Genomic DNA, 14,102 nt, shown 5'->3' on the forward strand with positions numbered 1-14,102 from the left:
TATTAGTAAAATGATAAGATTACAACTGAAAGTGAGTTGAATGTACGGAGACATCCTTACGTATAAGTAATTCTGAATTTGCTTCTAAATTTTTATTATTTTGTATTGAGAATCGTTCCATTTTTTATTTACTCTAAAATTAAGTGATTTAAGTCAGAAAAAATAATTTTTTTTGCCAAATTAACCGATGATTTTATTAAATTTAATAAAAAAAAAGACTAATTAACCGTTAATAAGTAATAAAGTTATTAAATTTGATAGCTAAACTAAGTATGAAAACTCAAATAAAAAAAATGACATGGAGGGGCTCTCAATAAAAAAAAAATATAAATATAATTAAGTGAGTTATTTCAAAATGCCTAGAAAAATGTTCATATATTACTTATCTATTAAAAATCCATCTCTCACTAATTGTTTCTAATGCAAATGGTAAAGTGATGATTGGTACTCAAGGTCATAAATTTGAAAGTTATTTATTTTATATTTTTAATTAAATTTATTGTTAAAAAATTAAACGAAGCGCGTGCACTACACATTTCCTTTTATCCAAAATTATTTGGTTTATCAAAATACCTAACGGCATTCATTTCTAATAGGAAAAAAAAAATGTCAAACACTTTCTAAATTAACTTTAGAGAGTAGGCAAATAGATCCTTGAGTTTTAAATTTTGACAACTAGACAATCTAAACATTATCAAATAATTCAATCGCCCTTCCTCTATGGAAAAGTAACTAATTAAATGTCCATTTTCGACCTATGCCTTGTGTGTGATCTTATAAAGCTTCAAAATATATTAAAATTCGCCTTTTCTTATTCTAACGCTTGAGAAAAGTAATAATTAAAATGAAAGATGGATTTAATCTGTATATTCTTCAATCTGTAGATCTTAGTTTTATCACGAAGAGAGAAGAAATGGTTTTTTTTATTTGTTGTATTCTTGAAACTTTGCAAGATCAGATTTGCAAAATATGTTACCAAACTCTTGAGAAAATTGACCAATTAAATTATTTGATAATTTTAGAAGATCTAATTGCTAAATTAAAAATTAGAGGGTCATTTGACAATAGTTTAAAGTTTAGGAGTTTTTATGCATTTATCCCTTCCAATTTTAATACATCTATACGTAAAAATGTACGGAGATTCGGTCGTATAGGCCATTTTGAAATTTGTTCCCTCCATGTTTATTTTATTTGGATTGAGACCCCCCTTCACTATTGATTTTTCAAAAAAGTGATATTTCTGTTCTTCTAAGGGCATCTGCGCAAATACATGCCTTCAGAAGGGCAGTGAGGAAATTCTCCTTTTAAAAAACTTAAAGAGGCCAATTTCAGAAGAGGCTATAGTTGAGGGGGTTTCCATACACTTTAACCTATAAAACAATTAACCTGGCTCCTATAATTCGTTCTATTTCATGGACTAGTCTCCTTGTTTAGTCCGGTCGCCTCTACTAAGTCAATCCACTAATTTCCACAAATTTCTTTATCACGATAAATTAGATAGTTGTATCACTAATTGTCCGCCAATTTTCACAAATTTCTTTATCACAATAAATTAGATGGTTACATTGAAATAGCGATGCACGAATATACTGTTAATAGGTGCTTTTAGTTACCCACTTCGTTTATTTTTTATAATGTACGAATGTGCAGCTATAATTAGGTGGCACTATAAAAAAATTTTAATATAAGAACGTTTTTTAAACGACATTTGAAAAACCGTTTCTAAGCGTCTCTACAATACAACAAGTATCGAGGTTTCAAAAAGAGTCATCATATTAATCCTCTATTATATCAAACTAATTTGTTAGATGATAATTTTTATTATTATTTTTAAGTTTTCAACGTTTTAAATGTTAGGATTTTTAAAAAAATTTTAGTAAGTCCTAATACTTTAAAGTATCTGAATATACTTTACCGACGCTTGGTATAAGCTTCTGTATATATACGATGACTTTTCATTTGACGATGTTTTAATCAACGCTTTTAAATAGCAAGGCAGAACTATCTTAGAATGATTTTAAGGATCATTAAATATAAAAAAAAAGGTCCTTAAAAATTAAGTTTCTTGCAGTGCAGTTGTAACAATTCACTTCGTTTATATTTTAATTTGTAGTGTATGAATATACAGCCAGGAATAAAAGTAGGTTCCCACTTAACTAAAATATAAAAAATACTAGATTTTGAATTTAGCATCTCAAATATTAATTATTAAGCTTTTCGCTAATTACCGTTAGTGACATTTAGAGAAGTATTGCTGTACTATATATATATGGTATCGTTTGGTTCGGGGATAAACCAAAAGTGGCTATTCTAAGTATAGTTATAAATTGAGGTACAAGCGAGGATTAGATCAATTTTACATAAAAATTAGGTTATTCCTATGGATAAAAAAAATAGCATTTAGTTAGATAAGATGGAAGAATTAAAGTGGATAGTTATAAATAAAAAATAATTATATTAACCCTTTCTTTATATTAGAATTTAAATTTTTATATTTTATATTTATAATTTAGAATTTAAAATATAAACTTTTAAATTTTAAAATTTTAAAATCTCAAATTTACAATTTTAAAAATTTTAAATTTTAAATTTTAAACTTTAAATTTAAGATGAAATTTATTATTAATAAATTTATAATTTTTTAAAAATTTCTACTTAAACTTAAATTTAATAAAAATAATTTATTATAATATTTAAATAAAATTTATTATAATATTTAAATATAAATAATATTTATTAATATAGGATAATTAATAATTTTATAATAAAAACAATATATTATAATATATAATATATTATATTTATATAATTTAGTTTTAATTTAATTTATAATTTTAATTAAAGTAGAAATTAAGCATTGAAATAGAACTATTCTATCAAAATGGTGGAATAGTAAATCTCAAGCTATTCCGGAATAACCGGAAATAGCAAAATTTGACCGACATAAAATATTTCGGAAAAAAATCATTCCGTACGGCGGAATAGCGGGGATAACGAAATCTCCGCTTATCTCCCGAACCCAACGGGGGCCCTAGGTGCGTAAGTATTCTCGCACCGTGGTATTACTACCTTACGACAACTATAGGCTTTTTGACTAAACTTGGCAGTTAGATTGTTATCTATCCAGTTGCCAAGATTAAATACCAACGAAGTGCTACTGCAGGATTACTATGGCTTTAGCTTCTCTTGTCTTAGTTCGTAGAATGGAAGGCTTTTTCCATGCATTTTTTCTCATCAATCTACTATATGTGATATCCGCCACCTGGTGCACCGCCACTGCCGCCGCCGGGATCAAAGAAGCTGCATCCGACCGCGCCGACCTCCTCTCCTTCAAGTCCCTCGTCGACGACGATCCGTTCGGAGCGCTCTCCTCGTGGAATAACGGCTCTCTTCACTACTGCAGGTGGCGCGGTGTCTCCTGCGGCCGCCGCCATCCCGACCGGGTCACGGCCCTCGACCTCAAGTCTCTCCGCCTAGCCGGTCTCATATCGCCCTCCGTAGCCAACCTCACATTCATCCAGAGGATCGACCTGTCCGACAACAAGCTAGACGGAAGCATCCCGGAGGAGCTAGGAAGCCTACGCCGGCTGCGATTTCTCAACCTGAGTGTGAATTCTCTTCGCGGAACGATCCCGTCTTCGCTCGGCAATTGCTCTAATCTTCAAGTACTCAACTTGAGAGATAATAAGCTCAACGGTGAGATCTCGCCAACTCTATCGCGTCTTTCCGGTCTTAGAGAGCTTATCCTGAATCAAAACATGTTACAAGGGACGATCCCAGATTCAATTGGGAATCTTTCTTCTCTACTCTCTCTTTCTTTAGGTAACAATAGCTTGTCAGGAGCCATGCCTCCATCCTTTGGTGGCCTTCTGTCCTTGAAGATGCTTGAAATCCAATCAACTAGTCTCACGGGAACCATTCCCCCCACTCTCGCGAACCTCTCCTCTCTGAACGTGCTTGCATTAGGAGGAAACAACCTTCATGGTGAAATTCCTCACTTTGCACAACTTCCATTCCTCTCTTACTTGGCATGCAGTTATAATCATCTCTCGGGGACGATCCCAATCTCGCTCGGACGACTTTCATCTCTAGAACATCTCGATCTCGGGGTGAACAACTTAACAGGAGAAATACCGTCATCCCTTTACAATCTATCATCCCTGAACACCTTAGCACTCTCTTATAACCAACTCAAGGGAACTCTACCCTCCGATATCGGAAATGCTTTTCCGAACCTTCAAGTCCTTCTTATGGAGGGAAATCAGCTCGGGGCGCAAATTCCAGCATCCTTGTCTAATGCTTCTGAGCTATATGAGCTTGAGCTATCATTCAATGCATTCCATGGCACGATACCGCAGAGCCTTGGAGCCTTGCAGAGCCTCTTTCGGCTCACACTGGCCGTCAATCGACTAGAAGCCAGGAATCCTAGTGATTGGAGCTTCTTTACGGCACTTACTAACTGCACCAGTCTCCAAGTATTGGATTTAGGATACAATCTACTTCAAGGCATGATGCCCAAATCAATAGTCAATCTTTCCACTAGTCTTAATTTTTTGTCACTCAGTAACAACCAAATATCAGGAATTATACCTACTGAGATTGAGAAGCTCATCAATCTAACTGTTCTTGACATGAGTGTTAACGATCTTCGAGGCACCATTCCGGTAGAAATCAGTCATCTTTGGCAGTTACAGTACTTGGATCTGTCGAACAACATGCTCTCGGGCAAAATTCCACCCACGTTAGGCAAACTAACACGAATGGACCAGCTCTATCTCGGCAGCAATGAATTTGAAGGAGCCATTCCGCCGACATTAAGCAACATGTTAATGCTAGAGTCGTTAAATCTATCAAATAATAGGCTAAGCGGTAGCATTCCGCAAGAAGTTTTGACCCTTTCATCGCTCACAAACTTCCTTGACTTGTCGCATAATTTACTGAACGGTTCATTACCGTTGGAAGTGGGCAACTTGATAATTATCGGGGCGCTTGATCTCTCAAATAACAGGCTCTCTGGTGAGACTCCAGACACCATCGGCAAATGCACCGTCTTGGAAATTCTTCATTTAGAGAATAACTTATTTCAAGGGTCCATTCCTTCCTCCATAAGCAATTTAAGAGGGCTTCAGGAGCTTGATCTCTCAAAAAACTTCTACTCGGGCCCAATACCCGCATTCCTTGATGAGCTCCCGGATCTACAATACTTGAATCTCTCCTTCAACAGTTTTGAGGGTCGAGTGCCAATGAAAGGGGTTTTTAAGAATGCGAGCGAAGTCTCACTTATCGGAAACCCTAAACTCTGTGGGGGAATTCCAGAATTTCACTTGCCGGAATGCACTTCGGTCGCCTTTGCAGCAAAACATAACTCTGATTATAAACTCAAGGTAATACTCATTCCTATAGCTGGAGCAATTTTGTGTTTGATTATAATCATGTGCTTGCTTCGGATACATCACTTGATAAAAAACTCTCGAAGAAAGCCGCTGTTGAGGTTTTCCTTAAGAAACCGACACACGAAAGTATCTTACGATGAGCTCTACAGGGCTACAAATGGGTTCTCCTCAGATAATCTGATGGGCACGGGAAGTTTTGGGTCGGTTTATAAAGCCGCCATGAACTATGAAAATGCCGACATCGTTGCGGTGAAAGTGCTTAACCTTCAACAGCATGGGGCTTTCAGGAGTTTTATGTCTGAATGTGAAGCCCTGAGAAGCATTCGACATCGAAATCTTGTCAAAATTCTTACATCGTGCTCTAGTTTGGATCACCGCGGTAACGATTTCAAGGCCTTGGTTTTTGAGTACATGCCTAATGGTAGCTTAGAAGAGTGGCTACATCCTAATGCATGCCAAAATAGGCCATTCAGAAGCCTAAGCCTAATCCAGAGGTTGAACATAGCTGTCGACGTAGCCTCCGCATTAGAGTATCTTCATCACGGAGGGTCCGTGCCGATTGTTCACTGTGATCTTAAACCCAGCAACATCCTTCTTAACAATGAAATGACGGCGCACGTGGGCGATTTCGGGTTAGCAAAGTTTCTGCGGCAACCGCCCGACGAATCATCAGAGCGTTCATCTACCAGCACTGTGGGAATCAAAGGATCTATTGGTTATGTTCCTCCAGGTGAGAAATATGCAATAAAATGATTACTTTTCCCTGCTTTACAGCATTTCAGAAAAGAATATAACACGTCTTTATTTGATTCCCATCTATACTGCATCTAACACTTTTTGCTGCAAAAACAAGTGAATGGCACAAGTTTAATAAATAAAATTAGAGATTTAGTCTAATAAAAATTAGTAGAAAAGGGAAGAAAATATTATGGGAAATAAAAAGGATGCTAGATATTAGCTACGAAAACCGACATACTGGAGTTAGAATAAACTGCTTGATGCTTACTACTAAAAACAGATTAATTATGATTAGTAAACAAGCAAGAGCAGAAACTTTATTTCTAAATATCTGATTCTGATTTAGAGTCAATTTATAAACTAAAAGATCAAATTCAGTTTTTGTAACTATGGCTTGGAAACAGTGGGAACCAAATCCAAATCCAAATGAATTCACCTGACAATCTCGTATTGTCTGTTTCCAATTTACTAATGTTGTGCAGAGTATGGAATGGGCTGTAAACCATCTAGGCTCGGCGATGTGTACAGCTATGGAATTCTTCTGCTGGAGATGTTCACTGGAATGAGCCCCGTCGACGACATGTTCAAAGACGGACTAAGCCTTCGTGAATATGTTCGTGCTGCTGCTGCTTCTCCTGAACATCTCATGGACATCATAGACAGAAACCTGCACTCAGCTGATAATGATATAGCTTATCGAGAAGAGTGTGTGCGAGATTGCATGGTTTTGGTGTTCGACTGCGGTCTCTCATGCTCGAACGAATCACCATACGAACGATCCGACATGACGAAAGTCTTAAAGGAGCTGAGTGCAGCAAGAGAGAGGCTTCTTAGCTAAAAGCAGTTTTGCTCCCTATGATGCGGTTCTCACTAGAGGCAAATGACTGTAGGTTTGAACATCCTCTGTTTTTCCTTATTTACATTTTAAAAATAACTTTGTGTAATGAAAATGCCTAGTCCTTATGCTTTTCATCACTCCTTTCTAAAATGAATACAACCAAAAAGCACTTCAAATTTTGCATCTGTATACAGTAATAGCTTCAAATTCATAATTTCTGGCTCAAGTTTATAACTGAAGTCTAATATAACCCGTCATTGCCAAATCTCTGTTGAATACACTTTTCAACAGAAAAGCTCCAAGCCTATTTAGAATGGTATATATACAAATTTTGGATTTTTTTTTCTCCTTTTTTATTATAGATAGCATCGGTGTATATACCTGCTACTATCCTTCTAAGACAACACAGTTCTTTATCCTATTAAGTTGTTTCTTTATGATAATAGGATATCTGGGTCGACAAACTGCAGTGATACAAATGATTTTGGGTATTGAAAGTGAATTAAATTTTCTGATTTTAAAGATTATTTTATGGTTCATCATGCAGCTGTAGAATGAACTTCAACAACATTCTAAAAATGAATTATCGGATTTATCAATTTAAGGTCAAAGGTATTAACCTCGATCTAGATAGCTTAAATTATTTTCAAACAAAAATTCAAGCAATGTAGACTAAAGTTGTTGATTTTGAGATGCTTCAATCAGTACTCAATGTCAGGAAATAGTAGAATTTAGTTCCCAGAGAGTTTAATTTTAGCGAAATCCCAACAATTGAATAAGCTAAAATGACTCGAACAAAATAAATAAAGCTTAGAAGGCGTATATCGAAAAAGAAAAATGAAGTTGAGGGACCTATTTTTACAATGGCCTGTAGTTGCAGCGACTCCATGCATGTTTACCTAAACTTAGCACAAAATACAGAAAGATCATACAATAGCATGAATCCAATGCAAAGAACACTCTGAAAAACGCAACCAAATGCTGTTTCTTGCACCAAAGTTGGCGTGAATGAGAGGATTCAGTTGCGATCGCCCAACGTGTATTTGACGCAACGAAAAAAGAACACCAGATACATACATGCATACACCGCCCACTCTGAATTTCTTGTACTTTCTGAGGTGCAAGCAAATCGCTTTTTCTTTCTCGACATAGGATCGTCGGACAACTGCTTGGTTATGAAAAATTTTGTTGATCCAAAACTCATCAACCGAATATCCGAAAGATAATCAAACATAAATCTTGGAGGTTGTAAACATAAATCTTGCAAGCCTCTTTGCTTCTGCTGCAGCTTCTGTACTAGCTGGTGCTATCTCAAGTCGAGCTTGTGCGGGAGCTAGCACTAACAGCTTTTCAATAAACATCCTAATAGATTTTCATTATAACAACAGCTGATGTTTTTCGAAAAGGAAAAATGAAAGAAAGAACAATTTAAATAAGTTTAGGTTCGCGCTTCGTATGCCGTTTTCTCGGCCACATTATTTTATAGTGAGAAACTAGTGTAGGGACCCGCGCGTTGCGGTGGATAAAAATATTTTAGTAAAAATTTACAGATTTAATAAACAAATAAAAATATGAAAAAATTTAATAGTATGAAAAACACAAAAAATAACTTTTAGAACGAAATTACAATTTAACAGAAAACAATATAAGAAATAAAAAAAGTAAGAAGTATGAGTGTGAGAAAATAATTATATAGATAGCCTAAAGAAATATTTAGAATGTTGTAAAAAAGTATAACAAATAATAAAAGATAAACTGAAGAGACTCAAATTTATATTTAACTAATCATATAAAAAAATTTATCTGTCCTATTCTCTTTCCTAATCCAAATCAGATTTCTCTTAAACACCAACTATTATTGCATTTATCTATAAACATCAAAATTGTAATGCCATTATGGAATTAGTACAGAATGCAAAGAAACTAAAGAAAAAATAGCAAGGAATATATGACAGCTATGTAAATAAATTTTAAAAGTAATAATAGTTAGTTTTAATTATCTAAATTGTAAAGACCCAATTTTCATACATTCATGAACCAAACAACCTGTATATTATTTTAGTCCGTTGATGCAACATGACAATTAATCATTGTTTTTAATAATTTTACTTTGTCAATTTTTATGTAACTCAATAACTTATTTATAAATAGTAGTGTACAATAAAGAAAAAAACTTACGGAAAAAATTATTCATTCTTTATCATTTATTATGAGGCAACGTCTCGTAAAAAGTAAAAATTAATAAGGCAGGAAGCCGAAGAGGTAACGGTTTTACGGAGAAGGCGAACGGGCACTCTGTGAAGTGAAGCTGAAGAGGCAACGATGTTACGGGAAAGTCGAGCAGACACACAAAACGATTGAAGAGTAGAAATCGGAAAAGAGATAGACTTTGGAGGTGGATTCCATAGGCAAAACTTAAAGAGAGCATGCCACATGGACTAATATTATGGAGATTAATAGTGTTTTATACATAGATATGTAATCTCACTAGATTAGGCTCGTGAAAGACTCCTGACGCCCATGAGTACCCAATTAATTATGCATTTTTTTTGTTATATTTGGATAACCTCCAATTAGGCCGGCTGTGATCAAAACACTCGTCTCCAAATAAATAAATTGATTGAGTTAACGAAGTTAAGAGGTATGTATAACAAAGCTCAAAATATTAGCCGGAATCCAAAATATTAAGATAAATTAATTCGTATTTCCGATCATTGTACACAAGTCATAATTAAGTAGATTTTAACAGATTAAACATTATATCTAGATTAGGCGTGTCAACAAGCCATACAAGAGCGAGCTCAACATGAGCTAGTTCGATAAAATATCGAGCTGAAAAATTTAACTCTTGTTCAGCTTATTTTTTGACTAGTTGAACACGAGCTGGCTCACGAATAACAAGCTAGAAGGATTAAAAAAAATATATATAGAAAATAAATTTATGAGATTTTATCTATTAAATTTTAATTTAATAATAAAACCTTTACATATAAATGAGGTTTTATAATTTGGTTGGGGCTTTATATTTAAGTTTGAGCTAAAATTAAGATAATAAAAAAATATATATTATATATAATTATTTTATTTATATATATAAATATAAAATATTATAAAATGATATGTATTTGGCGGAACACGAGCAAGCTGATCCCAGCGCACTGTTCGGTTTGGTTTGTTATTAACGAGCTGAAAATTTAGCTCGTATTCGCTCGTCTTTTTCCTGAGTTGTCTTAAACGAGTAATTCAATTCGAGCACAGAGCTCTTCGAGGCAGACAGAACTCTCGCAAAACGAGCTGGATTGGCATTGATCTATATCGACCTATAAATTAAGAAACAGTAAATGCTGACGGAAAATATTATTATGATGCGAAATTTTTTGGTGCAAAATTTTTCCTTTTCAAGAATCCAAACATACATTTAGTCGTCCCATTTTCCTTTTTCGCTTTTAGCTCAAGTGAGAATTTTATATGTGTATGGGAGAAAGCTCCAAACTGGTAACAACAGATTTAAGAGAGAATTTTGTTAGAGCGAAAAATTCCTTGCAAGAAACTTCAGGTAAGAAAAGAAGTCGATATCCATGTGCACTCTTTACACATAGTAGCTATTGACACGGCATGTACCACTACTGAAAACATCGCTGGTAGATGGCGGTTGTCAAGAGGTGATTGTTGTAACACGTCTCGTATCATTTTACGTATCATTTTAGCGTTTAGAGATAGAGGTGGTTTAACATGCACCTCTATATCTGAAATAAAAACAAAAAAAAAAAATCATTCCCCCTCAAATCTCCCAGAAAAAAAGAAAAAGAAAACCTTAAAAAGTTTTCCCCAAAACAGATAATCTGCCCAACGCCTCCTCTCTTAGGCATGCGGCTCCTCTTCGGCCTGCGGCCACGACTAGACTGTCCACGCACGAGCGGCCGCGCTCCTCCTGCTCCCAGACCCTGCTCCGCTCCAAAAGTCAGGTGCACTCTCCCCCTTCTAAACCTGACTCCTTCTAGACTCAGGCCCGCCTCGCTACCTGTGGCACCGCTCACCACACCGCGCCTTCACCCGCCTCGGGCCGCCGCCCTCACCAACCGCGCCCCACCGCCTCGCGGCTGCCGCCCCCAACCGCGCCTCCACCCGCCTCGCGTACAACCGCTCACACTCACCCCCCACCCGCGTGCGAACGGGGCCGCAAACCACCTCGGGCCCCCACCACGTGCGACACGCCTCACCACCCTCGCACCCCAACCCCTCGCGGCCGCCACATCGCACTCGCGCTACCCTCTCGGGCCGCCCCCCCCTCGCCCCACCCCCTCGCCGCTAGCCATCTCACTCCCACCCTCCTCCTCATACGAAATCCTTTTGAAGAAACAGAAAAGGTAGATTTTGATGGATGTTTTTCGTCATTGAGTAGTAGAAACTGATGATCCTTTGGATTTTATATTTCGATTATAATATACTCATTTTCAATGAATCAAGAACGTATTCTTTATTGTGAGTATGCTGTATTAACTTTTTCACTCTGTAAGCATAATCTCTATTCAATAAATGGGTAGACCAAATTTAAGATTAGCTTTTGATAGAATGGCAAATGTTCAACAGCCGATACTCTTACACATTCATTGAATTAGGAGGAACTTATCTATCTGAGTCACCGTTGATAGCTGTTTAGTTTGAGATGAACTAAATTTTAACTCATGATGAACAGTGATGGTACTTCAAAAATCAATGCAGGTTTTTGTGCAATTGGAGAACTAATAAAACCTATTCCAGCTGCTAAATTTCTCTCAGAAATGCTCAATTGGAGAACTAATAAAATCAATGCAGTTATTTTATTCCATGCAATTTGCCCCACCTCCTTCAATAATGCTTTTAACGCACATGCCTAGTTTTATACTCTGTGGTGATTCCTGTAATGCTTTCAGAAAAAGCACATAAAAGTCAAGTGGTGTCTGTGTTTGGCTGATTCCATTGTGTGTGCTTTGTCGACAATGATGTATAGCTTGGTTAATGTCTTGCAGTATATATGTGAACTAGAACTGTTGATAGCCATGAGATTTGAAGGCTTTCATAAATTTTTGGCATCTTGAGTTCTGATCAATAATGGAAATCTGATTAAGCATTAACTAGAAGTATCTGCACAATTCATTTGTTGACATATATATATTTGCAAACATTTATTTTGTTTTGATCTTCTTATTTATAATTTGGTAAGATAGTACATATTACCTACGAGGTGATTTATCTTATTCGAAAAAATTGTTTGAAGGTTGAATATAGTATCTAATTTTAGATATTTGATCACACTTTTCATCTATCACATATTCAAACTTTTTAAATAAATTACGAAGATATACCGAACAAAATGTTTATCCATCCCAATGAGGCCTTCGGATTGTTTGATTAGGTCCCAGGAACAAGAGATATATCCCCCATTTTATACCTAAAAATTGGAAAAAAAAAAAACTTCAACAAAAAAGGTTCCTACTCTCCGTGGACAATTTTTACCTCATTAAGGAACCTTTTGGTTATAGGCTCTAGTTCATGTGTAACTGATACATTGCAATTTACAAAATAACTCTTTTTAAAATAATGATTAGTGCCTTAGTTCGTGTATATGCATGCATTATTCGAGAGAGAGAGAGGTTTGGTGAGTTAACTTTTAGGGCTTGTTTGGTACTGAGGTATATCTAATACTATTAGATAAAACAGAGTTGTAGCAAATGCATATATAGATTTAGGACTCGCTCGTTTGGTGTCCTTGTCATTTTTTCACTTTTCTAAATACTAATTCTATATAATTCGATGTGTTGGATAAAATGTTTTTCTTTTATAATGTGTATTATCAACTATGTCATCTTTTTTTTTCTATGTGAATTTTGAGGAGTTCTACATCCAGTTTTAGAAATTTGATACTATTAAGCAATACCAACTTCTTTATGTGATCCATTTTAGGTTTTTCTTTTTTTCTTTCTAATGTGGATTTGACTGTATTATATATCTAGTTTGGAAAATTTGATGTTATTAACCAATATGGCCACTTTTTTGACTGCTCCGATCTAAAAGTTTTTATTTTCTATTAGGAAGAAAAAGTGAGGGAAGAAGTCACTTGTGAGACTGCCGCAGTTGAGATCATCTTCTACTTCTTCTTCTATTCAAAGATTAGGTAAGTTTTACTATATCCCCTTTTTTATTCTTAGTTTTTATTAATATTTTAGTTTTATTATCTTTAAGTTAATTATTATCACTAAGAATATATTATGGCGTGAAATAAATAAATTCGCTTGCTATGACGGAATCAAGTGGGAGCCAATCAAAGGAGATAGAAAAGCTAAAGGGGGAAGTAAGAACGTATGAAAAACAAAATGGATGAAGTTTTCAATTCTACCTTTAGAGAGATGCAAGAGAAAATGGATTGCCTAAAGACACTATCAAATATTCAGGTATCAAATAACCAATTTGATAGCAACTTATTACTGGTAATATACTTAAAGTATTTTTGTACTTTTGTATAATTAACAAATTTTATATTGTTTGATAGGTTGCGGGTGGCAATATTAACCCGGTTGATGCATTCTCTCCCAACCATCGATCATCGAATGCAAGTTATGAACCTACAAGTGAAGGAAACCATCGGACCATCTAAATTTTTGTAAACTAAAAACTTGTTTAAACTTTTTGTTCCTTAGTGTCTTATTATATACTATTGAATATATATTGAATGTATGAGATTGTGTTTTGGATGTTATGATGAAAAATTGGTATGTATCTTGTTGAGAATTGTGTTAATTCTTATTTTATTGGTATATCTTTTGATTAAATGTTAAATTACATTTTTTGTTATTTGATGAGAACATAATTTTCTTTTTATGTATACAAATTAAAATAAATATTAATATAATGTTTTACTATTGTTAGGGTGCGTTTGGTTCGAGTTATCCTGGCAGGATTACAGGCAATCCTGCCACGATAACTATGTTTGGTTAATCCGCTATATAATCTAGTCGTTAATGTAGCATTACAAATCGAGCAGGATTACATCGAAAATATTAACAGGAGGGGAGTCGTGTATCTTGCATTACTGAAACTCGTTAATACTACATATTATGTAAAATAACAATTTTACCATCCAACAACCCCAAATT

At 35.1% G+C, this 14,102-nt stretch overlaps 2 protein-coding genes and 1 long non-coding RNA gene across 3 annotated transcripts; all 3 read left to right on the top strand.

Moving 5' to 3' along the window:
- Positions 3,171–5,424, top strand: LOC109710346 (LRR receptor-like serine/threonine-protein kinase GSO1). Its single transcript, XM_020232857.1, has 2 exons — positions 3,171–5,273; positions 5,404–5,424. The coding sequence occupies exons 1-2, from the start codon at positions 3,171–3,173 to the stop codon at positions 5,422–5,424; spliced, it is 2,124 nt and encodes a 707-aa protein (XP_020088446.1).
- LOC109711048 (probable LRR receptor-like serine/threonine-protein kinase At3g47570) lies at positions 5,373–7,106 on the top strand. Its single transcript, XM_020233935.1, has 2 exons — positions 5,373–6,123; positions 6,614–7,106. Exons 1-2 carry the CDS (start codon positions 5,433–5,435, stop codon positions 6,967–6,969), a joined length of 1,047 nt encoding a protein of 348 aa, XP_020089524.1. The 5' UTR covers positions 5,373–5,432; the 3' UTR covers positions 6,970–7,106.
- Positions 13,039–13,681, top strand: LOC109709861. Its single transcript, XR_002216223.1, has 3 exons — positions 13,039–13,123; positions 13,261–13,400; positions 13,499–13,681. It is a non-coding gene; the product is annotated as an uncharacterized LOC109709861 (long non-coding RNA).

This window comes from Ananas comosus, linkage group 5 (assembly GCF_001540865.1).
Source record: "Ananas comosus cultivar F153 linkage group 5, ASM154086v1, whole genome shotgun sequence".
Classification (NCBI taxonomy): Eukaryota; Viridiplantae; Streptophyta; class Magnoliopsida; order Poales; family Bromeliaceae; genus Ananas; species Ananas comosus.

Bases quoted from the DNA above. Each gene is read 5' to 3' on its own strand.
- LOC109710346 (XM_020232857.1), top strand. From the start codon at position 3,171: ATGGCTTTAGCTTCTCTTGTCTTAGTTCGTAGAATGGAAGGCTTTTTC. The intron at 5,274-5,403 runs GTCTCACTTATC...TCATTCCTATAG, and splicing joins TTTTTAAGAATGCGAGCGAA to CTGGAGCAATTTTGTGTTTG.
- LOC109711048 (XM_020233935.1), top strand. From the start codon at position 5,433: ATGTGCTTGCTTCGGATACATCACTTGATAAAAAACTCTCGAAGAAAG. The intron at 6,124-6,613 runs GTGAGAAATATG...AATGTTGTGCAG, and splicing joins TATTGGTTATGTTCCTCCAG to AGTATGGAATGGGCTGTAAA.